General features: G+C 40.8%; 1 protein-coding gene across 1 annotated transcript; it reads right to left on the bottom strand.

Moving 5' to 3' along the window:
* Nucleotides 1–1,556: 1,556 nt before the first annotated feature.
* Nucleotides 1,557–17,965, bottom strand: dapk2b (death-associated protein kinase 2b). Its single transcript, XM_037683680.1, has 11 exons — nucleotides 17,934–17,965; nucleotides 17,101–17,322; nucleotides 15,263–15,401; nucleotides 11,417–11,546; nucleotides 11,270–11,318; nucleotides 11,161–11,187; nucleotides 10,917–11,069; nucleotides 10,581–10,626; nucleotides 5,644–5,733; nucleotides 5,450–5,530; nucleotides 1,557–1,646 (listed from the first exon to the last, which is right to left on the bottom strand). Exons 1-11 carry the CDS (start codon nucleotides 17,963–17,965, stop codon nucleotides 1,569–1,571), a joined length of 1,047 nt encoding a protein of 348 aa, XP_037539608.1. The 3' UTR covers nucleotides 1,557–1,568.
* Nucleotides 17,966–25,073: the final 7,108 nt, after the last annotated feature.

Genomic DNA, 25,073 nt, shown 5'->3' with positions numbered 1-25,073 from the left:
TCTATTGTTTTTTTCCATGTATCCACAAACAGCAATATTTTAAACAATTTAAAGTAGCAGTAAGAATGGTGATTTGGCATGAAGGAATGTTTTTATATTTACGTGTACAGTAAATTTATTGAAGTCTACAGAAAGGAGAAAGCTTTTATTTTATGTTACAATGACCAGCCTCAGCTGACCCACTAGTTGATTAGAACTCCTTTGACCATTTGGCCCACTTCGTACCAGTGCCAGCTTGTATTTAGTTCAGGTCAAATTATCCCTCCAATTTCTTCCAGACTGAGTCCAAACAGCTTTATTGTTGGCAGGCAAAAAACAATAGCTGCAAGTAAAAAAAAAAAAAGAAGAAAGAAACTAGTTTCACCACAGATTGATCATTATGATCAGGAACTGGTGATTTCCAAGAATTATTAAATGTAAAAAATCACAAGTATTTGTGCAGTTTATCCAGATTGTTTTGAATGTAACAGCAAAATGAACTCAGGTCATCAAAATGCATAAATGTCTTTTAATTTTTTATTATAATTTGTCATTTGAGGGTCACAGATTGTAGTTTACCAGTGGGATGACATTTTATGTATTTAAAAACAAAGGGTGGCCCATTAATCTGAAATAAAAGCCATAAAATGCTCATTTTAGTCAAAGAAATCCAAACATTTATTTCTCTTAATGTCTTACACAAATGATCAGTGTGGTCTTTACACATGTGCACAGAAAATATGTGAGTTTACAACAATAAACGCTCCAGTTTTAGAGCTCAGATGAACGTAAACTTAAGACATTTATTTGACCTACTTTATATTTACACCATAAATACATCACAGTATGCTGAGCGTTAACCAACGCAAAAAAAACAAAAAAACTTTAAACTCTGTTTCACAAACAGATATATTGATATACTATCTTAATATACAGGAAAAAGTGGATATTGTAAAATGGTGATTTAGTTACATATAGTAAACACATAGCTCTATACATTTTACAGACTCACGTTATTTATTCTGGACATGAAAAGAATAAAATTCAACACTATTTGCACAGACATGGCTGTGAATGAGCAGAAAAAACGTAAACATTTGATTATGAAAATCCTGCTGTGCTTCTCGTTCTCAGTAATTAGGACGACAACACGTCGGTCAACACAAACACGTGGACAACAAAATGAAAAACGCCCGAGTCGGACTCTGAGTCAGATACAAACATAAGACAACAGCTGAAGGACTTTTAAGACTGCAGTTGTGAGAGGAAGCTGTCTACATTCTTGTGCATGTGCAATCACATACACACACGCGCACACGCAGAGCAAGCGAGAGAGAGTTCCTGTTGGCAACAGTCTACTTATATCTCGTTCTGCAGAACGCAGCTTGAAATTAAAAGTGGTAAAACACTCTTCAACATGCAGTAGATATTAGAGGCTAACTTTGTGGGGTAGAAGCGTTTCCTTAACAAATGACACTCAAATGCACATGGTAGGTGAATGTTTTAGAGACAAAACACAGCTGCAGTGTGTGCCTTGAACAGGCGCAGAGTCACTGTTTTTTTGCACCAACCAACAGTTTAGTCCATTCTCAGGAAGTGCTGCTTCTCTTCCTGGTCCTCGGCCTCCTCTTCAGAATGTCCTCCTCTTGGTCGCTTTCACAATCCCTCTGGAGAAGACATGTTCAGAATAAATAAATAAAAAACCCTCACATGTAGAGCCCCACAGCTGAGGGCTTACAAAGCACAATGTCCAGAGTACTGGTGCTGGTCATAAAATTAGAATATCGTGAAAAAGTTGATTTATTTCAGTAATTCCATTCAAAAAGTGAAGCTTGTATATTATATTTATTCATCACACACACACTGATATATTTCAAATGTTTATTTCTTTTAATGTTGATGATTATAACTGACAACTAACAAAAAACCCAAATTCAGTATCTCAGAAAATTAGAATATTGTGAGAAGGTTCAATATTGAAGACACCTGGTGCCATGCTCTAATCAGCTAATTAACTCAAAACACTTGCAAAGGCCTTTAAATGGTCTCTCAGTCTCGTTCTGTAGGCTACACAATCATGGGGAAGACTGCTGACTTGACAGTTTTCCAAAAGATGACCATTGACACCTTGCCCAAGGAGGGCAAGACACAAAAGGTCATTGCTAAAGAGGCTGGTTGTTCACAGAGCTCTGTGTCCAAGCACATTAACAGAGAGGCAAAGAGAAGGAAAAGATATGGTAGAACAAAAGTGTACAAGTAGTAGGGATAACTGCACCCTGGAGAGGATTGTGAAACAAAACCCACTCTAAAAAGTGGGGGAGATTCACAAAAAGTGGACTGCAGCTGGAGTCATTTCTTCAAGAACCACCATGCACAGACATATGCAAGACATGGGTTTCAGCTGTCGCATTCCTTGTGCCAAGCCACTCTTGAACAAGAGACAGAATCAGAAGCGTCTCGCCTGGGACTGCTGCTGAGTGGTCCAAAGTTATGTTCTCTGATGAAAATTAATTTTGCATTTCCTTTGGACATCAAGATCGCAGAGTCTGGAGGAAGAGAGGAGAGGAACAGAATCCACGTTGCTTGAGGTCCAGTGTCAAATTTCCACAATCAGTGATGGTTTGGGGAGCTATGTCATCCGCTGGTGTTGGTCCACTGTGTTTTCTGAGGTCCAAGGTCAACGCAGCCATCTACCGGGAAGTTTTAGAGACTTCATGCTTCCTGCTGCTGACCAACTTTATGGAGATACAGATTTCATTTTCCAACAGGACTTGGCACCTGCACACAGTGCCAAAGCTACCAGTACCTAGTTTAAGGACCACGGTATCCCTGTTTTTAATTGGCCAGTAAACTCACCTGACCATAACCCCATAGAAAATATATATGGTATTGTGAAGAGGAAGATGTGATTCACCAGACCCAACAATCAGAAGAGCTGAAGGCCACTATCAGAGCAACCTGGGCTCTCACAACACCTGAGCAGTGACACAGACTGATCGACTCCATGCCACGCCGCATTGCTGCAGTAATCCAGACAAAAGAAGCCACAACTGTGTTGAGTGCTGTACATACTCATACTTTTCATGTTCATACTTTTCAGTTGGACAACATTTCTAAAAATCCTTTTTTAATTGGTCTTAAGTTATATTCTAATTTTCTGAGATACTGAATTTGGGGTTTTCATTAGTTGTCTGTTATAATCATCAACATTAAAAGAAATGTAGTTTCACGTTTTGAATGGAATTACTTAAATAAATTAACTTTTTAATGATATTCTAATTTTATGACCAGCACCTGTACAGTAGACAAACTGTTTAGGCTGTGACACTGACATGTTTTACAACATTTATTGCTTTGGTTCTTTAGGGGAATAATATGGCATGAAATTGGTCTCGAAAAGACTCACACACTCGTGCAACAAGATTTGTATGCGCACAACTTACTTCACAAATATGTACTATGCCCTGAGTAGTAATACACTACGCATACAAATTGGAAAATGTGCGTGCACTTATCGCCAGCTGTGCACCGATCAGCTTGCCTGTGCTTACGACGTTTTGAGACTTTCTTACTGCACCAGATTCACAAATAAAATGATGCGTTCAAGGCTAGTGAAAAGCTGGGATATTTGAGCATTACCAGATTTATGGGCTACTTATATACGTAATGCTTAGTGCATTTGAGCAGTACTACAAAGTTAACATTTTTTACTATCAGTAACGTTAATTTAAGTGCATATCTTTAATATAAATATAGATGTTATCAGGGCTTAATTTGTAAACCAATTGATGCAGGAATGCAAATAGCGGGTGGATCGGCTAGGTGTGGGGCCTAGGGATGCGCATGCTCACGAGAGAAGCACCTGATAAGTTGTTTAATGACATAAAATACATTTTGTTAGCAAAGAATAGAGTCCTAACATTTATTAAATATTACTTCTGTATTTACAAAAAAAAAAAAAAAGTAAAAAATTTTGCAACTCATCAATAAAACTAAAAAAAATTGTTAAGGCGAAACAGGATAAAAAGGGGCAGGTATCACTCTTGCTTTGAGTTTATTATACTCTTTGTCGCATGCGTGCTGTGGGTGACAAGCATCCAGAGCTTCATAAAAACAGCAGCTGAGGACTGAGGAGGTGTTGGAGTAATTTATTAATCATCTCAGCAGCAGACAGGAGCGACACCATTCAAGCATGGCTCCCAAAACGACAAGGCAGTCATATTTGTTCATAACGTTATTATTAGTAAGCCTGAGAGTTGCTGGATCAGAGCAAACAGTTGCCAGAACGCAACCTGGATCCAGTTCAAATTAAGCCCTGGTTGTTATGGGTTACTGAGCCAAGTAAATATGGTAATGCTCAGATATCTGAGCTTTTCATCAGCCTTGAACTACGGTGGACCTGAGGTGTAAATGAACAATATTTGAAAAAACTGAATTATTTTGAAAAAAGTGAATTACATTTGAAAAAAAACTGAATTACATTAAGCCAAAGCAGAAGTGGTGGGGGGAGGGGTGTTTTTTTTTTTTTTACTTTATTACAGTGGCCCTGAGGCAGTTTGGTTTAATGTAATTTCATCCATCCATGCATTATCTTGACCCGCTTCTTCCATTTTGGGTCACGGGGGTCACTGGTGCCCATGTCCAGCAATCACTGTGCAAGGGGTGAGGTACACCCTGGACAGGTCGCAAGTCCATCACAGGGACGCATAGAGACAAACGAGACAAACAACCATTCACTCTCTCGCGCACAACTAGGGACAATTTAAAATACCAATCAGCCTAACATGCATGTTTTTGGTCTGTGGGAGGAAACCGGAGTACCCGGAGAAAACCCACGCATGCACGGAGAGAACATGCAAACTCCACCCAGAAAGGCCCCACAGACCGGGATTTGAACCAGGGACCTGTTCGCTGAGAGGCAGCAGCTCTACCAGTTGCGCCACCGTGCTGCCCGTAATTCCGTTTTTTCAAATGTTGTTCATTTACACCTCAGGACCACCGTATTGAACGCATCATATCATTTGTGAATCTGGTGCGGTAAGAAAGACTCAAAACGTCACCAGCACAGGCAAGCTGATCCATGCACAGCAGACGATTCGTGCACGCACATTTTCCCATTTGTATGTGTAGTGTATTACTACTCATGCCATACACATTTGTGAATTATGTTGTGCACATACAAATCTTGTTGCATGAGTGTGTGTCTTTTTGAGACTAATTTCATTCCATAGAATAATCTTTAGTGTGCTGAGGGAGCAGATCGTGGTTCATTGCATACAACTTTATTAGCTTTAAATTTTATAACAAACCCATCTTCTCAGATTTAATTGACTAAATCACAGATTTAGACCCCTTCAAACAGGAAAGCTGTGAAACTCTGCAAAGATCGCCACACGGACATGAAAGCAGTGCCAGTTTTAACTCATAGCATTAAAGTTTAAAGTGTTTAAAGTGCTGCCATAGTCCTTACCCCGTTCTCTTCAGGCATCTTCTGGTTCTTCTTCATGATCTTTGTTAGATGGTTGCACAAAGCCACAATCCTGAATGACAACTGGACAAACACACACACACACACAGCAAAGAGTAATAATTAGAAAATCTGTCAAGAGCTATATTTTTTTAACAGAATCTTCATTTACTGTAAGTTTGCTGATGCAGTTTTACCTTCCACCTCCGCCTGGCGTACTGCCTCCTAAAGTTCTCCAGGTTGACCACCGATAGCCTCTTCACCATGGCCTGCCTGGAGTTCAGAGGCTGCAGAGCACAACGAAGGATGACAGAAGAAAAAAAGAAAAAGACACTTATAAATGTTTTAATACTTACGAAACATTTGAAAACAAAGTACTCATCTAATTTTGACATTATGGCTGAAGAAACCCACTGGAAAAAGAAAAGAAAAGAATAAACCTGGACGATAAATGAAAACATTTTATTTCAGAGTTGACGAGAATGAGTGCACATAAAAGTTGTACCAAATGAAACAAGCAAGAAAGGAAATGATGTGTTTTTTATGCAAACAAGATCTTATCTGGTTCCTGTAAGCTTTACGACATCTTGATTTAATAATCAAACAATATCAGTTAAATAAATGAAAATCAATCTTGAGTAAGAGTGTGCATTTAAATTAAGAATACAAAACAATAAAAATATGTATCATTGTGCATTAGAAAACCAATGGTGAATAGATAAATAAATATAATAAAACCACCAACATACATTTTAAAATCCACATGGAATTAAAAAAAAAACCTTTCAAATAAAAAAAGTGCATTATTCACAATAAAACCTTCATATTCAACAGTTGTAGTCACTGTTAGTGCTTTTAATAAAAAGCACATAAAATGATAAAATTAAACAAGAGGAATATATAAATAAATTTGTTTGATCATCTTCACGCTCACATTCTTAACATTGTTTTATTGTATTTGGCATAAAGGCAGAAACTTGACCAAAAGCTGAAGCTGCAGAACAACCTGTGAATTATGCCAGACACACATTTGAAGATGCACAAATCATCCATGGTGAACTATCCCATCTCCTGTCACATCTTCTGATCAAGAGTTAGCAAAATAAATAAATAAATAAATATAAATTGCAAAAGGAGGCTCTTTGGGGGGCTATTGATTTCGTCAGACATCTGATCTCCCAAACATAGCTTACCATAATGGATTTTAATTTGTGCATAAAGTTTAAAGTTTTCATACAGCTGCAGTACTTGAAGTTTGGTAAAATATAAAAACACTCATCGGTAGTTTCCACCTCTGCAGAACCGGGCAGACCTCACATGTGATCACCAATATTTTAGCTTCATCTTAATTATTTCGGTCAATATTTTTTTTTTTTGCATGACTGTGTTCAGAAGAAAAAAAAAATCTAATACAATAAAAACCAACATCTAGAAGGTTATACTGATCAATGCTTCTCTGTACAGATTCCCCCAGGCAGAGACTTGCATTAGTAAAGTAAAGTGCTTTGTGTTGTCCATGGCAAAATTAGTTCTCTGCATTTAACCCATCACGGGATGCACCCAGGTGGAGCAGTGGGCAGCTATGTAGGTGCCTGGGGAGCAATTGGGGATTGGGTGTCTTGCTCAGGGGCACCACGGCATGTATTGGCTAGCATTGCTAGCAGCAGGACATTGTACAAAACAAATCACAGTGTTTGGTTCGGCCCAAAGCAGGTCTCCAAAGTTTCTATACTCAAAAGGTCCTTACTGCAAAGCCATGAAGACTGGTTAAAAAAAAAACATCTAAGAAAGAAACAAAATCTGCACATTTTTCCCCCTCTCATATCAATTATTCATGTGTTCTTGAATAAATCATTTGTGTGCAAAATATATGGACCAGAAGCCATTTGTCATGTGTAAACAGCTGAAATGACTGAAAGTCTGTCAATAATGGGGGACGTCCATGGAAGTGTCTGACAATTTGGATGCACTGACACATGTTTATTCTTAGATTTGTTGAGTAAAAAAATAACAAGTTGGGATGAAACTGTTAAGGTATCAGTCCAGAAAAGTGTTGCACATGCTGCGTGCGTCTGAATGCCGAGCTTTGTTTTTATGGCTGCTTCATTCTCAATTCTTTACATTTGTGTTTTTAGATCTTTCTCGTTTCTTTTGTACTTGGCAGCTGATTCACTCTTACCTTTCCACCTAAATGTCTTTTTAGAGATTCCATTCTGGTCCAGTTCTGCCATATTTGTTTACCTGCAGTGTTCAGCAGGTCAATCGCGTGATTCAAGCTTCCAGTTGGATTCTCTCTTTCCCTCTCGATGAAGCCGGTTTCTTTCACCCGTTCCTCCAGGGGGGGAGGAACGGGTGAAAGAAACCGGCTTCATCGGTTCCTGCTTTTTTGCTCTCTTGTCCTGTGAACCTCCTCAGAGCCTCTCTTTACACATCTTCTGAATTGAAATATTATTATGGATCTGGTCAGCTGGTCTCTCAACGCAACTGATAATTTTTTTTCTACTAGAAGACGGGGTCCAGGAGAGCCCTCATGCCCTGAAGGGGCACACGCAGCTGGATATGTCATGGATTCCTGGGATGTTTGGAAGATGATGTGCCTGTCTGTGCTGTCTGTTGAGGACGTAGAAGACACATACATAATTTAATTTATGATAGCAGGGTTTCTGCTTTTTGGAATCAGCGTATACCTGGGATATCGATTAATAAAGAAGACGTCGGCAGCAGTTTTGGCAAAAGTGAAGCTGCAAGCCTTACATGAAGGATTACTCTGTGCTACAAGCTCTCAGACTAATATGCTTTGCGAGCGGAACCGTAAGTTGGACGCAATTTCTGAGAATCGTGGTCCAATTGCAGCTCCTAGGAATCGCTGGCATGAAGGATTCGACCTTGGAGAAGGCCAACAAGCACAGAATGGCGGAATGTCCACGGATCTGGCTGTTTGGATTCACCACTGAGTGTACCAGCAGAACTGAAGGCAGACATGTCAGTAGAGTCTGCCTGCCCAAAACAGTTGTTGTTTATCTGAATTTGGCCTCCCCCACTGGTCTTGGATAGGCCAACCTATCTCAAATTGCTCCTGGAGGATACATAAACTAAGAAGCTCTGCCTGTCCCCCACCCCCCACCCCCTCCCAAGGACATCTGTGGCCTTATCAGAATTGTGCCGCTGATAGACACTGTACCATATTATCAGAACTTTGGAACTTTCTGGAGTGTTTAATGACAACTCACCGTCTTTGTTGACCTTCTATGCATAAATGTATTATGGTGTCATTGTATGTTGCTGTTTATGTTGCAAGGTCTTTTTTTGCATCTTTTACACTGTGCCCCGGCCACGACATGGTGTGAGACATGTTTTTATTTAAACGTCCTCCACCATTGTGTTCTCTTTTCCTCACCTACTCTGTATGTTGTATGTAACAGGTCTCTTTTGTAAATGAATCCCTGAGGCTCAATGGGAACCAACTTGTATAAATAAAGGTTGAATGAATGAATGAATGAATGAATGAATGAATGAATGAATGAATAAATGAATGAATGAATGAATGGTGGCTTCACCTGCGTGGTTTGTTTACACTGAGTGCGTCCCAGCTTTTCAGAATTGTGTATCAGTATATTTGAAAAAAAAAAAACAAAAACTATGGAGTGAACTTTTTTCAAACTGAACCATTTGATGTACTTCAGAATAACTTCTTCATGTTTGATGTCATATTTTGCACAGCATACCTTTAAAATGTGCATTTCACAGATTAATCACCTTTCATTTTTATCAGGAAACAATAAACAGCCATCAAAACTTTGTGCTGTTCAAAAGAAATACAAATCAGTATGTCTGACTCATTAAAAATGTTCTTTAAAAAAGTGTTTTCAGGTGATCAGTTAGGTTATCCAGACTCTGTGAGAGCTTGCTTGGTCTTCACGTCAGCTCTGCAGGTCTGATGCAGCGGCTCCTTCGGTGCTTCATCTGCAGTTAGACCATCACTGTGGGTGCTGTTGTTGCCTCCATCAGGAAGCAGAGCACCCATGAGTTCCTGCAGCCACAACAGCTCTGCGTCCAGCTCCTGCCTCAGGCTGTCCAGCTGGCTCTGCCTTCGGTTGTACTTTCTGCTGAGCTTCTCCAGATTAGCATCCATGGCCTCGACGTTCTCCTGCAGCAGCCGCCTGGTGGCCACCACTTTACGGAGCTCGTAGCAGGCCTGAGAGAGACGCTTCCTGGCAGCGTCGCTCTCCTCCTTGTACCAGGCCTCCTTGTCGTTATAGATGGCGAGCAGTGCTTCTATGTCGCATCGCAGGGTGTGGTTAGCCCCCGCCACCTCTGAAATCCCAGCATCCATCAGGCTGATGTGCTCCACCACGTGAACAAAATGCTCAAAGTGAACATACGTGTTGTTGGGAAGCATGCTGGAGCGCGACTGAACTGTGTACTCCTTGAGACGTTTGGTCTTCAGCGTCTCGGTTTTCTTCTCGGCTTCGGCTGCATCTTCTGTCGGGTGGGACTTCAGTCAGAAGGGTGGAGGAAGGAGGAGGAGGAGGACACTGAGTGAGAGGCTGTCTCATTGTTGAATCTTGAAAACACACACTTGTAGTGAAAGGATTAGTGTGTGAGCCCTAGGAGCTAAAACTGTGGCTGGTAACAAAACACACCGCAAACATTCTGGATGAGTGAAGGTTCCTGGCTTCATGCTTGGATCCAAACGGGACGAGGACTTCACGTCCAGAACACTCCACATGCTTTACAGCAGCCATTGTGACTGACTTCTGTCACAGAATGTTACATTGTCATGCCGTTCCAAAAATAAATAATGAAATCCTGCTTGGTTTCGTTCACGTTTAGACAAATATAGATTCTCTGTTCAGACACCCTGAGGGAGTAAATGATGAACTGGTTTCAGTTGTGTGGGGTGAAACAAATACTCCCTGAGGGGGTGGTGTCTGTCCAGAAACATATACAGCGAGTGGGCGTAACCTCTGGGATTGAAAATCGGAATATTTTCAAATGAATTTGTCTCCCCTTTGAGAAACGAGCCCGTTATTATTTATATACCTATCCAGTGCTTCCCTTTTTGTTTGTAATTGAACGTGACTGTGACGTGAACACAAAGCAGGCAGTGATGTAGCGTGAACCCAGTCCATACCGTAATCCACGGGTGATTCAGGGCATCTTGTATCTTCATCCGTTTCCTGAAACGACAGGAGAATGCAGCTGAGTAAATAATCCCCAACAGCTCCGTCGCACACAGAGCAAGTTAACCTGTCATGAGTTTTAATGCGAACCTCTCAGGACGGTACAATCACAGGAAGATCAAGTTCCAGATTTGAAGGGAAACACATGTTAAAGCAGCAAGAGTGATTCTTTGTTTAGCTTTTGGTAAAAACGCGGTTCAGTTAATCGATTTTAAGTAGTGATGTGTTCAACTGCACATAAAGATTTACATTTAATGTACATCGATTGTTGTTTTTCAGTCGTTCACCTCGTGTCCTTCACCAGCAGCTGTCTGATGAAGCTTTTGGCGAGCTCGCTGGTGTTGCTGAAGAACTCCTCATCGAAGTCATAATTCATGGCTGAGATGTTCGCCAGCGTTTCCTGCTTTGTGTCGCCGAGGAAAGGCGACGCGCCACTCAAACTGAAACGACAGCACAGACTTGCAGACCAAAGCTCTCGCTTGACAATTTTCCAAGATGTTCTGTAGTTTGTGTATAATTGCGACAACTTACAGTATATAAGTGATGACTCCGATGCTCCTGTGAGAAACAGCACAAGGTTAACCAACAGCTCTGTACTGCGACCCTTTGCTTTGAGTCAGAGGTAGTTAATTATTCTCACCACATGTCTGCTTCCAGTCCCAGCTGCTCGTAATTGACTATTTCTGGAGCTGAAAGCAAAGTTTAAACTTAACTTCACTAAAAAGCACAAAGCCAAGAAGGAACTAATGTTTTTTTTATTTTATGCAGAGTTCGTGAGAAAAATTACCAACAAATTCAGGCGTGCCAAAGATGTTTTTAAAGTCTGCCCCCGGCACGATTTTGTGCGCCAATCCAAAATCTATGATTTTAATCCGGGGCAGAAGGACGCTCCTGTCCAGCAGCATGATGTTTTCCGGCTGCAGAACAAACACAACAAAACAAAGACGCTCATTAGTCAGTAGGTTTCCAATAAAACCACGGCTGAATTTCACACAAGCAAGTAGTTAACTCAGGTTACCTGGATAAAGATGCCTTTTGCGTTTGCATTTAAGGGGAAAAAATATACTTCTTAGAAATGTATGAAAATAAATCCTTTCAGAAATGATTGTTTTTCTCTAATGCCTCTGATTTATTCATTCTACGTGAAAACAAAGAAAACACGAGGGGCCTCAGAGCGTGCTGCTTTTCCACAGACAAAGCCAGCAAAGATTGGCTGAAACGCCATAATTTAATCCACCTTTTGGTTAAATTCCACAAATATCTCCTCATATTCCCTAAGCAGATTGTTCTTGTGGCCTGTGTGAAATATCACAGCCCTGACTCTGAGGGAAAAGCAAAATGAGGTTCAGACATTGCTACATTATTTCAGCTGAGAACAGAACAGCTATTTAAATCTTTAAAAAATGTTGAGAACAAGATTGTATCATATTGATGTGCTCAACAGCACTCTGCAAAAACTTGTTTTTTTTATGATAAAAGTCAGCAGGGCTTAATCAGCATTTGGTAAACTGTTTCTATGATTTGTTGAGAAGCAGCAGCTGCACTTCTTTACTTCGTTGCAAACATTAACAAAGCTCTGCTGTGAGTACGATCATAACCCAAACCTTAACACGTCATAATGCTAAAAAAAACCCAACAACTTTATTTAAACAAAGCAAAACAATGGCCAACCACTGCCCCCCTTGAGAAAATCACGAAGGAGCACAAAGAATACAAGGAGGCATGGAGGGCCTGAGGGGGCAGTAAAGTTTGACAGGTGAGTGAAGTGAAACAGAAAGATTGATGGAGCTGATGGGAAGAGTGGCTGCAGCTGCGACTAATTGAAACCAGGAACGGGTGTAACTGGGTGTGGCAGACTGACTGAGGCAGAGGAGTTAATGGCACAAAGAAAACTGAAAACTAGGGACGCACAATATTGGATTTTTGGCCAATATCCGATTTGCCGATATGTGAAAAATTATTTTGCCGATAACCGATACCAATACCGATATTTTTTCCCCTAGACCTACTTACAGAGACTACATAGCTTTCTCTGCTGTGGAATTAAAATGCTACATTATTCTAAATGGTCTTTGTCATTTTGGCACCTCGCTTACCCTGGAGACAGTTCCCACCTGCCTGAAGACTGCCACCATCATCCCAGTCCCAAAAAGCTCTACAGTGACTGGTCTGAATGACTATCGGCCAGTGGCCCTCGCCAAGATAGTCGCTAAATGCTTCGAAAAACTGGTCATGACTCACATCAAAACAACCATCAACATCAACGACGACCCTCATCAGTATACATACTGTGAGAACCGATCAACAGAGGATGCCATCTTTTCTGTGGTCCAGACTGCGTTCAACCACCTGGAGCAGAAAAACTCTTACGTCCGTATGCTCTTTGTGGACTTCACGTCTGCCTTCAACGCCATGATCCCCCAAACCCTGATGGACAAACTATCCACACTAGGACTAAGGCCCTCCATTTGCAACTGGGTACTAGACTTCTTAACAAACAGACCACAGTTAGTGAGGATCCACAACCTCTCCTCCTCCACCATAACCCTCAGCACTGGCTCTCCTCAGGGATGTGTGTTGAGCACCCTCCTGTTTACTCTGCTCACATACGTACACTCTGTACACTCACAAACTGTATATATTTATACCTATAGCATATTCAAAGCAACTTACTGTATATTGTACTTTATATATCTACCAATATATTTTTCTTGCTAAGCAATTCTGGATAGATGAAAACTGCATTTCGTTGCTTTGTACCTGTGACATGTGCAATGACAATAAATTTGAATTCTATTCTATTCTATTCTATTCTATTCTATTCTATTCTATTCTATTCTATTCTATATGATTGTGCAGCTACGCATCCAGACTGTCATGTTGTAAAGTTTGCAGATGATACAGCGGTGGTGGGATGCATCACAAACAATGATGAGTCCAGCTACAGGCAGGAGGTGGAACACCTGGAGAGCTGGTGCAGAGAGAATAACCTTCACATCAATGTGAAGAAGACAAAAGAGATGATTGTGGAATTCAGAAGGAACAAACACACCTACACCCCCCTGAACATAAGAGGATCTGCGATGGAAGTGGTCTCCAGCTACAAGTACTTGGGTGTACACATGAATGACAACCTCAGCTGGAGCAACAACACCACCAGGCTGATCAAGAAAGCTCATCAGAGACTCTACTTCCTCAGGCGGCTGAGACGAGCTGGTCTGGGAAGCTCAGTCCTCACCTCCTTCTACAGGTGTGCAGTGGAGAGCATCCTGTGCTCCAGCATCAACGTGTGGCATGGAGGCTGCACAGCTGCAGAAAGAAAAGCTTTGCAGAGAGTGGTGAAGGCTGCACAAAAGACTGTTGGAGTCAGTCTCCCCACCATCACAGACATCTACACCTCTAGATGCAGGAAGAAAGCCACCTGCATCATGAAGGACCCCACTCACCCAGCACACACACTTTTGGCCCCGCTCCCCTCAAGAAAGAGGTTGAGGAGCATTAAGTGTAGAACCACTAGACTGAGGAACAGCTTCTACCCTGAAGCTGTTAGACTCATGAATCTCTAACCAGAATAATCACTGTGAAAAAATCACATCATGTTGCTGCTGATCTGTTTCATGTTGTTGCTGATCTGTTTCATGTTGCTGCTGATCTGTTTCAATGTTGATGTGTTCATGCGTGCACATCTGCTCACACAGACTCATGTTCATGTTTGTGCTGATGTTTGACGTAATGCTTTTTATGTTATGAGTGCTTAGTGTATATTTAGTTGATGTTTTTCTTAGTTCATATCTTGGATGTTATCATTGTTTTTCTTTTACATTTTATTCTTAGATGTAACTGGGACCCTGTGTACATAATTTCGCTCCACCACATTTACCACATAAGGTGCGAATGAGAATAAAGAATCTCTGACTCTGACTCTGATATACACAGTGCCTTTATATTGGTGAGTTCTTTTGATGGAATGGCTGATGTCCGATATTTAACTTTATCAGTAATATAGACCGATAACATGTCGATAATATTGTTCATCCCTACTGAAAACAAATAATTTTACAGAACAAACAGAAAACATAGCTCAGTTGATCGATTTACTCCAAGATCTCACTTTCTCCAATGTTTTTTCTCTCAGTCATCTCACAAATTGAAGTCGGACAAAGTCTAGGGCTGCCAAAATTGGAAATAATTTGTAAAAATCTGTTAACTTCAAGAGTATGAGAGATGAGAGAGAGAGCGAATGGGAGGCACATCTTTCAGTTCTCAGGCTCCTCTCTTGTGGTACCAACATCCAGTTTCTGTCCATGAGGCTGACACATTGTCCAGTTTTAAGACTTTCCTTTTTGATAAATCCTATAGTTAGAGTTGGCTTGGGTTTCCTGAGCTATCCTTTAGTTATGCTGCAATAGGCTTAGACTGCTGGAGGACAAACTGACCCCATTTCTTCACTCTGCTGCTGTCTTTACTTACTCTACTCTACCTAACAGGAAGGACCTGTGAATCAGAAGCGTGAGACTCTGCCCTCTGAAACAACAAACACCTGCTGGATAACTTTCACGTGAGGCTCGTTTTGACTTTCCTTAACGTATCCTGTTCAAGTAAAGGATTTAGGAAGAGGAGCGCTGCGTTGTACCTTCAAGTCAAAGTGAGCGATCCCCTTCGAGTGGATGTGGTGAACACCGTCCAGGATCTGCTTGATAAACTGAGTGGCCTCCTCCTCACAGAGAGATTCCTTCCGAGCCAAGAAATCAAACAGTTCTCCTCCAGACACCCTGAAAACATACACACACACACACACACCACTCTGAGATCATTTAGAGCTTCTCTTTATCTAAAGTGTGTCCTCAAGAACTGGATGCACACGTCCTGGATGCCTTGCATGTTTGTTGGGAGGCATCGTCTGAGACGTTTGACCTACTAATTAATAATGTTCCCTAAAACCTTTAGAAAACGTGCTGCAAAGCTTCTTGAAACATCTTTAGTAGGACAAGGTTGTTTCAGTCTGTCAGTCAACTCAGCAATAACTGGACTGAGCTTTAACTCGTCCTAATTAGACCCTCCATTTTCCCAGGCCATCTCTGGACATAAACGGGGGCCCGCTGAGGCACAAGCATTATTGTCCGACTGCTTATGAAGCATTCACACTGATACATTTTTCTTCTGCATGTTTTTTGGTGTGATTTTCATCCAGTTTTCAAGCTGTTTCCACAAATCATACATCAAACATTCAGCTCTTTCTGGATAATCCTGCTATGACTTCCTATTGGTGCAACTTTAGCTTTTTGACATACTTAGCCTTTTCTTTCATTTTTTTTTTTTCATAGAAAATGAATTGAGCTCATTTTACATCCTTTATATCTTTAGATCTGTTTACAGCCCTTTACTGCTCCTTTCACATTTTGTTCTGGTTCAACTTCTTTCAGGTTCCTTGTGCAAATATAAAAACGTTTCAGCTACTTTCAGCTGTTTTTAGCTGTTTTGTTCTCCTTTCTGATTCTTTCAGCTAACTACAACATTGTTGTGCTTCTTCTAACTTCTTCCTGCTAATTTTAGCTTGTTATGCTCCTTTTGGCTTATTTATGCACGTTTCAGCTTATTCTGCTATTTCAGCTACTATTTAACTGTTTTAAATAGCTTTTTAAGCTAATTTCAGCTGTTTTCAGATACATTAAAGTTTTTCATGGTAATCTCTGCTACTTTCAGCCTCATTAACTTATTTCTGCTAATTTCAGCTATGTATGTCCCTTTCAACTTTTTTTCTGCTAGTTTAAGCTTTTTCTGCTATTTTAGCTACTTTTTAGCTGGTTTTGTACTAAATTTAGCTTTTTAAGCTGATTCCACATTTTTAGCTAATTTCAGCTCCGTCCATTTAATTTTGTTTAAGCTTCTTTCTGTTTTTTCACCTACTTTTTATTTTTGCTACTTTCAGCTTTTTTAGTTAATTTCCTTATTTTGTGCTCATTTGCGCTGCTTATTTAAACCTAATTCTGCAAATATGTGTTCTTTCTGTTTTCTTCTTCTAACTTAGGCTCGTTCTTCCATTTCAGCTACATTTAAGCATGTTTTTTAAGCTAATTTCAGCTGTTTTTCAGCAAGTTCTTCTGCAATAAGCATTTTCTTAAGTAAGCATAAGTAAGCATGTGTAAGCATTTTTACACAGCATTTTCTCTAGTTTACATTGTGATGTTGTCATTTGGTTCTTTCTGACCCACATGATCCTCCCAACAAAGGGACAAACAGTCCAAGTAAACAAAAAACAATTCTGACAGGAACACTGTTCAAGGTCCGAGGCTGTTCATAGTTTAAACAGCTCTAATGTTTTTTTTAAAGACACTGGATTTTTCATTGTTCATCATGTTAAAAACATGCATTTTGAATGTTGCTGTAGCCATGTTATATTATTCAGTCTGGCTGTTGAGTCTGATCACACAGCGTTTTATTTTAGTGCTGCTGAGTGACGGCGGGACTCACAGTTCGAGCATGAGCGTCACGTCTGTGCGGTTTTCGTACACGTCGTGCAGCTCCACGATGTTCGGGTGCCGGATCTGCTGCAGGATGTCCACCTCCCTCTCGATCTCCTCTCTCTTCACGCCCCGTCTGCTGACCCGACTCGGGCGTTTCTTGATGAACTTGGCTGCATACTGGTTGCCAGTGCTCTTCTCTTTACATCGTCTGACAACTGCGAACTGCCCGCTGCAGACACAGAAGAAAGAAAAGAAACTCTGACGTCTGACTCTGAATCATCTGGTGCCTTCATGTCAAAGTTTTAAACAAAGACCTTACATGAACTGTTAGCACTTTGCATATGCGTTAGGGATCACTCTTAGCTACCACTACACCTAAATTAAGCTCAATATCTGTCAAATTAACTGGGATTTTGGGCACTTTTGAGTTTGCTCTTAAATCAGGTTGACTCCAAATGTTGACCAGTTGCAGATTAACATTCAATGATTAATTCATGACAGTTTGAGTAAAACATGTCCCCTAGTTCACAAGATATTTTGCTAACAGACAGACAAACGCTCATTCACAGAAGCAGTGATCTCAGAGCTTTCATGTTGGCAGGCAATAAAGCTTCAATAAAATACTCGAAGCTTGTTTGATTTTAATATGACTTGTCACACTAAAAAGGTATTTCAGGTATTGTTTCGTATCAGCAGGATACGACTGCGGAAGAAACTGCGTGTCAGAAATGTCAGAAATGTTGTGGTACAGTCCATTACTTCCTGTTTCCTGGAGAGACAGAAGACAATCAGACAGGCTGACAGCTTGAACCAAGCCTCTGTCCTCCTACTCCATCCAACCTCCGGCCAAATTTCTTCCCATCTTCCAACATTTCATCTCCAGAAACTCTCCAAACCTCTGAATGTTTCACAACAAAAAGGGTGCAGCTTTCAGCTTCTCCACACAGCCGGCTCATTGTGTTCTTGTTTTGTTACGCACAATAAATACTTGCTTGTGACATGAATGAGCTGAAACACTGGCAGCTGAACGTCTTCCTGTGTCTTGTCAGCCATGAATGTCCTCCAGCACAATAAGTGAGAAGACGTTTTTAACACAGCACCCAATTAACAACATGTAGGAAGTCTGTTATCAGAGCAGAACACGAAATAGACTAATCCTGCTGCCGTGAGCTGACCTGCCAACACTCTGCAGTCAAACCAGGAAAACAAGCCTGGCTCTGCAGAAGCACGTGGGAGTGAGGAAGGGACAAAACCAACAAAACATACTGGGATCTGTTAGTTTCCCAGAATAAATTACTCCAAATTATTTTAGTGTGGAATAAATTCACCACTTTTATCACAACACATTCTACACCATGCTGTAACAAAAGCATGGTTTGGAGTATTTTCTACTGACTATGAAGAAACAGAAATATTATCCATGGAGAACTTAGAGAGGTGCAGGTATGCATTTAAAAGTGGAGGGATGAAGGTCAGCCGAAGTAAGACAGAGTACATGTGAGCACAGGTTGAACAGCTGAGAGATAAAGTTATAGAGACCAGACTGAGATGGTTTGGACATGTCCAGAGGAGGGACAGTGGTTTGGACATGTCCAGAGGAGGGACAGTGAAAAGAAGAGATATATGGATGCAGTTAAATGAGCATTAAGTGCAGAACCACTAGACTGAGGAACAGCTTCTACCCTGAAGCTGTTAGACTCATGCATCATCATCACTGTGAGGAAAAAAAAAAATCCCTGTAATGCCACTTTGATTGTTGATATGTGCTGCTGATTATCCATGCTGCTGATCTCGTGCTGCTGATTTATGTCATGCTGCTGTGTTCATTCGTCCTCATCTGCTCACACAGACTCATGTCTGTGCTGATGTTGTTTGGCACATTAGTGTTTTTGCATTATTAAGGGTTTAGCATATTGTTAGTTTAGCATGAACCACATGTGATGCCAAAGACAATAAAGAACCTTGACCTTGAGTTAGAGAGGTCATGGAGGCAGATGGACTGAGGACAAAATGAGATGGAGGAGGATCGCTGTAGTGACCCCTGACAAAAAAACATCTGAAAGAAGAAGATTGACCTTAAATAAGCATTTAAGGTCCTCCGTGTGCAAAAGTTTTGAACCATTTTAACTTTGACCAGTGTTTTTTCAGACTTTCTGAACATCTTTTTAAAAATCACACATCTTAAACTGCAACTGTGTTAAAACTGTTAAAAAGTATCAAAATGCCAGTTCAGTCAAACACAGTCCAACTTTCTACGTTTAACCTTTGAATGATGTTCATACTGTGGAATATTCCTGAGCTATGGCCTCCAAAACAAGCTGGGTTTTCTTGTTCGTGATACCCAAATCCCACTGACCTGCGCACCTTTAAAAACTTATTTTGTGACTTTTGTCTACGTTGAGCAATGAACCGCTACTAAAAGACCAAGTACTTCTCCATCAAGGCACATGTTTTTGTGTGTAATATTCATATTCTATTTCAAAGCCATGCAGTAAAATAGACTAAATTATTTTTAACAACATAAACCAAAATAAGAAGTGTTGGGTCAGAAATATGAATCAGGATCTGATTAAAACTGCCTCAGACCCCGAGACAGGCGTCATCCTTCCATCAATCATCTACTGTGTGACAATCATCTTGTGGGTGCTAAAATATCACTTTATGTTTAACAGTGAAATCATTATTTTTCATAGATTTAATAAAGAAATGAGAACAAATTGAGTATTTGTGTGTGGCTGCTGGTAAAAACGTTCATAAAAATCCAGTTTAAAAGGAAGATTGACGCCTGGCTGTGTGGGACGAAAGCATAAAGAAAAGAGAGATGACTGAAGAATTTAGTTGTGAAAATGCTTTGAACATCTTCTTTGTGGAAGAACCTGTAAGTCTGATACACCTGAATGAGGACCATCAAGAAAAAGGAGGGGGGACTTTACACAGTTTGTCTGATGCCCATTTGTTTTCTTTTTAGAAATGTTTTCACTTTTCTGTAAACTTTCCCATCAGGCTGAGCTCCTCTGCATCATCCAAAAATGTTTTCGGTCCAGATTGTTCCATTAGTTTGTGTAAGTGTGAGTTTGACCAGGCACAAGCCTCCAGTCAAGGAGCACACCAGGGACATATGTTAGGATGTTTCAGTGCAAGGGTTGGAACAAACGGTTGAACTTTATGTAAACTGGACAACAGAAAGAACCAGGAACAAGACAATAACTGGCAAGAATGTCATCTAGATTGGACACGAGCGTCCACGCAGAAATTCCAGTGTGGCGGTGATGTCCAGCCTGACTGGTGGGCTAATAATACCTCCACTCACTGTCTTTGTCTTCACTTGTCGCCTCTCTGCAGCTGTAGAGAAAACAGGAAGGGCTCTGAAGAGCAGGAGAAGTGGAGAAGAGCGGCCCGGCTCACAAACAGCACTTACATGAATAACACCAACGCATGACGAAAGAAATCAAGTAATTGTTGTGGTCAAAAGCCACGGCTGACTTTTAAACCACAGCATGACGGGAATGTTGACCTAATTTAAATTTAAAGTCTTAAAGACACACCCAGTATGGTGTTTACTCGTTGTTGCAATGACAAATTGATAATTAATAGATTCAAACACACAAACACATATTTCTTTAATGACCGCCATGCCGGAGGGAAGAAAGTTGAAACTTTAAATATGGCACCACGTGTGGCAGCCGACTACATTTACAAAAGGCCACCAGGATTCATTAAATCTGAACGTTGTCAACGGTTATTTCACCTGGATGTCTAATTATAAAGAATGTTTAACTATTGTTTTTCTTTCACAATATGCCTTTGGGAAATAAATCTTCTCAACCCTAAAGCCCATTCAGAGTGTGAACATGTTTGAGCAGAGGCTGCAGGGGAAAGAAAGATGTTTCAAGCTATACGTCTTGTAGAAATATGTTGACGGTCCACGGCTACAAGTCCTATTTGAAGATGTAAAAACAGCGGATGGGATGGAGTCCAGTAAACAGCCTGGAAACTCACATGTGTTGTCTGTGTGATCTATTTGCTGCCACCCCTGAGATTTCCAAGGAAAGTTTAACCTTGTTAGAGAAGACGGCCATTTTGGAGGGAACAGTAAATTCCTCAACAAAAAAAAAAACAAGCGTCACCCAAAGGAATGAACTGTCAAACGTCCGGAGCATCAACATTCTTCTCACTTTCACTGTCAAGCTGTTCTCTAAAGATTAACAGTCTGAGATGATGGTTGCATTGGACAAAGTGTCAGAGTAAAGAAAAAGGCTTGTAAGCTCAATCATCCAAGTAGATAACAACAAAAAAAGGTTAAATCGTGTCATCTGGACCAGTTTCTTAAAGTGAGAAACATTTCATCCCCCATCCAGAGGACTTCTTTAGTCTATAGCCTGCCAATCAGATCTGTCCCATAGGTAGCCTTCACTGCTGTGTTTCAAGCCAACCTCCTGTTGGAATCTCTTTTAACACGTGCAAAACACACTCATGTGTTTGGATCCATGTACAACAATCAAATGTTTTAGACCAGGCAGCCAACTTGCTACTCACAGAAACAGCCTGGGGACAACCAAGACCAAAGTGGTTCAGAAAAAGATTGGTAAGCTCAATCATCCAGGCAGATAACAACAACGATACTTGAAACACAGCAGTGAAGGCTACCTATGAGACAGATCTGGTTGGCAAGCCGTATACTGAGGAAGTCCTCTGGATTGTGTGTGTGTGTGTGTGTGTGTGTGGGGGGGGGGGGCGTTTCTCACTTAAAGAAACTGGTCCAGATGACATGATTTAACCTTTTTGTTGTCAGAGTAAAGGTTTTAGTTCAACGCTGCCAACAAGTGCAGAGTAACACAGGACAGGGACAGGATGCTCAGGGAGGTATTCCAAAACTTGCTTGGCGTGCCGTTTGTCTTAGCTCTTAAGCCTGTCGGTGTGGCTGAAAGTACCTTCTCTCTGCAGAGTTTCCACTTCCAACAGCTGAAGGTCATTATCCTCAGGCAAGGAATGCTCGGACAAGTGGCGCCCAACAAACATCTAAACACACTTGTCATCTGAGTAATCTCTGGAGCAGCATGACAAAGCTGGACAGATTCAGATCCGACCAAGTCCTGATCAGGACATCGCTGTAATTAGCACGTCAGATGTTTGACCGGACGTAGGGAACTCTAACGTCTAAAGTAAGACTCATCATTACCCAGGACAATAGGCTGCTTTTACGGTGTCTGAAAACATTTAAAAAAATGATTTATCTGAGGCATATTCACCAATAGAAAAAGCTAGGTTCCTAGATTTCACAGTTGAAACTAAAAGAAACTGCATGTTGAAAGGTCATGTGACTGTATTTCAATGGTTATAACATCAAATGGATAACAAAGTTGGAATTATGGGCACACTGCTAGCTCCATGTCAGGTTCTGGTGGTAGCTCCTTGGGCTAGTTATTACAACACGGAGCAGGATGACACAAGGAGATGAAGTCTAAAGAGCCCATCATACTCCATCCAAAGCCATGAAATCGGCTCTCGTTGACGAGTAGCTGCGTGATGAAAATTGTGTCATTTTGTTCTCAGAGCAGCTTCGCCTGCCCCTTATCCACACAAGACCCTGACCATACGTTTTCTCACAGGAGTATGCCCCAAGTATTGTGTGATGGGTCAGATGTTTGTGGGCGTTGATGGGGGAAGCTACGCGAAGGTCATGGATGTAATTAAATTATAGAACATGTGCGTTTGTCAATGTGGAAAAGCACTCGGGCATTCATCTGTACAGTACGACTCTTCAAGACATGCTAAGATAGTCAAATGGCCAATAACTCCTGGGTGGAGAAAGCACAGACATTGTGCATGGAGCAGTCTGTCTGCTGAAAATTACGGTGTTTTCTTCATGATAGATTTGTGGTCAAATGAACGGAATGGAGTGCACATCCTGGCGGGAAGAAACCTGTGCAGTGGCATATAGCAGCTGGAGGGGTTTCCCAGGAGCTCTGCACCATGTGTCTCGTGGACTATGAAGGGTGTGTAAATACAAACAACCACGTGACTGCAAGTCGACTGTTCAGCTTTGGGCAGAGCATTCAGGGCGTTGAGATGTGTCTGGATCAAAGGTCCCTAACCTTGGCCCTTGTGGTCCACTGCCCTCCAAGTTTTAGCCGTTTCCTTGCTGCATTCATTCATTCAACCTTTATTTATACAGGTTAATCAACACACCTAATTCAAATACTTCTTGGATTACCTACTCTGAATATTATCAAGTTTAGCAGAAGCCTGACAAGGACTCATTCCTTCCAGTCAAGTGTGTTGAAGCAGGGAAACATCTAAAACATGCAGGACAGTGGGCCACTAGGATCAGGGTTGGGGACCTCTGGTCTGGATGGCCAGCACAGATGCAATGGGGTTCAGTATAACAATCCTCCCTTAGTTCAGTCTGTTTATGGCAAAATTAACCTTCACAAAATGTGCTGGTGCTCATTGGTCCCAACATCAGGACATCTGTATATGCAGAGCATGGCCCTCATCAAACCCCTTTAAGTGCTGGTAATGCTGCATATATAAGGCATTCCCTGCATTTGTTGACATTCACTCATTGTTTAAACTGACTGTTGGATGTGTCAGCAACTGCCTGATAACACTACCTTCCCTCTCCTCTCATGACACCACCGCTTGGACCATTCCTTCTGGGTACTTAACTGTTTTTTTTTTCTTCTTCCCAGTAATAATATTTTCTTTATAAACAGCATATGTTTTCTTTTCTACCCTTAAAAAAAAGCTCAGCATTTGACTTCAAAGTTGCATCACGCTGTTTATTAATTTTCTGAGGCGGAGCAGCGCTGCATACTGAAAGTTATGAAATGACCTCTGTCAAACAAAAATGTTAGGAATGCTAAGAAAAGGTCAGCTGAGTTTCCTTCCGCTGTTTTTTTTAATGCTAAAAAAAAAAAAATTAATCCCAGAGTGGATTACACACATGCATCCCTGATGTCTGTAACGTAGGAAGCTTGCGTACGGTGAATCCGTTTAAAGGAACTCGTTGACTTTACCGCTGTGTTGATAATCAGCAGCAGCTGTCTGCCTCTGCAGCCTTCTCCTTTCACTTTAACACATCAAAGTTTGATTATTGCAGCTGATGGAGCGTGCCGCTGCCTTGAATGCATCGTCTTCAACTTCCTCAAAGTGAAAATGTTTCTCTAATTACTTTACTTTGACATGACCCTGTCTTTTATTTTGTGAAAGTGTTGTTGCGAGACAGAAATACCTATTAGCAGACCACGTTGCATATCTGCTGTCGTGAAAAGTCACATTTTCTGTGTTCCTGTGCTGCTAAAAACAGACGAGTTACAAACAAATATCACACTAATTATTCTGTGAAACTGTTTAGGGACTCTCACACTGGTTTCAGATGAATGCTATTAGGATCATGCATGTTCAAAATGATTAATCTAATTTGCTGCTGTTCAGCAGGTTCCATTATTCATCGTAGGTTAAACGTTTAATGTTAATGTTTCCTCAATCGCTATTAAAACAAAGACAATATTTTCTAATGAAATTAATATTCTGACCAAGGAAAATAAAGTAAGTAAGCAATGAACAATGATCTAATTTTGTTTGTTAAAAAATGAACTTTTTAACCAATGTCATATAAAACAACATAAAACTAAAAAATTCAAGGAGGTGTTTGAGGGAAAGTTGAGTCAAGAGGTTTTAAAAGTAAAGGTGGGTGAGAAATTCAAGGAAAACTTACAATCATTTTAATCCAAAGTGAAAAGATTGAATGGTTCAGATTTGGATTTTAGGAAACCAGTTCAATATTGTTCTGAATTAGTGTCTCTAATTTCAGATTGAATGTTTTTTTTTATTGAATCGTTTCAAGAAAAACAAACTCCTGTTCACACACTTGAACTCAATGAATAATAAAACTGGAAATTAAAAACCATCCATCCATCCATCCATCCATCCATCCATCCATCCATCCATCCATCCATCCATCCATCGATCCATCCA

This window comes from Nematolebias whitei, chromosome 10 (genome assembly GCF_014905685.2).
Source record: "Nematolebias whitei isolate Nwh7 chromosome 10, NemWhi1, whole genome shotgun sequence".
NCBI lineage: Eukaryota > Metazoa > Chordata > Actinopteri > Cyprinodontiformes > Rivulidae > Nematolebias > Nematolebias whitei.
Note: the sequence above shows the minus strand (reverse complement) of the source record. Positions and strands in the feature narration are given on the sequence as shown.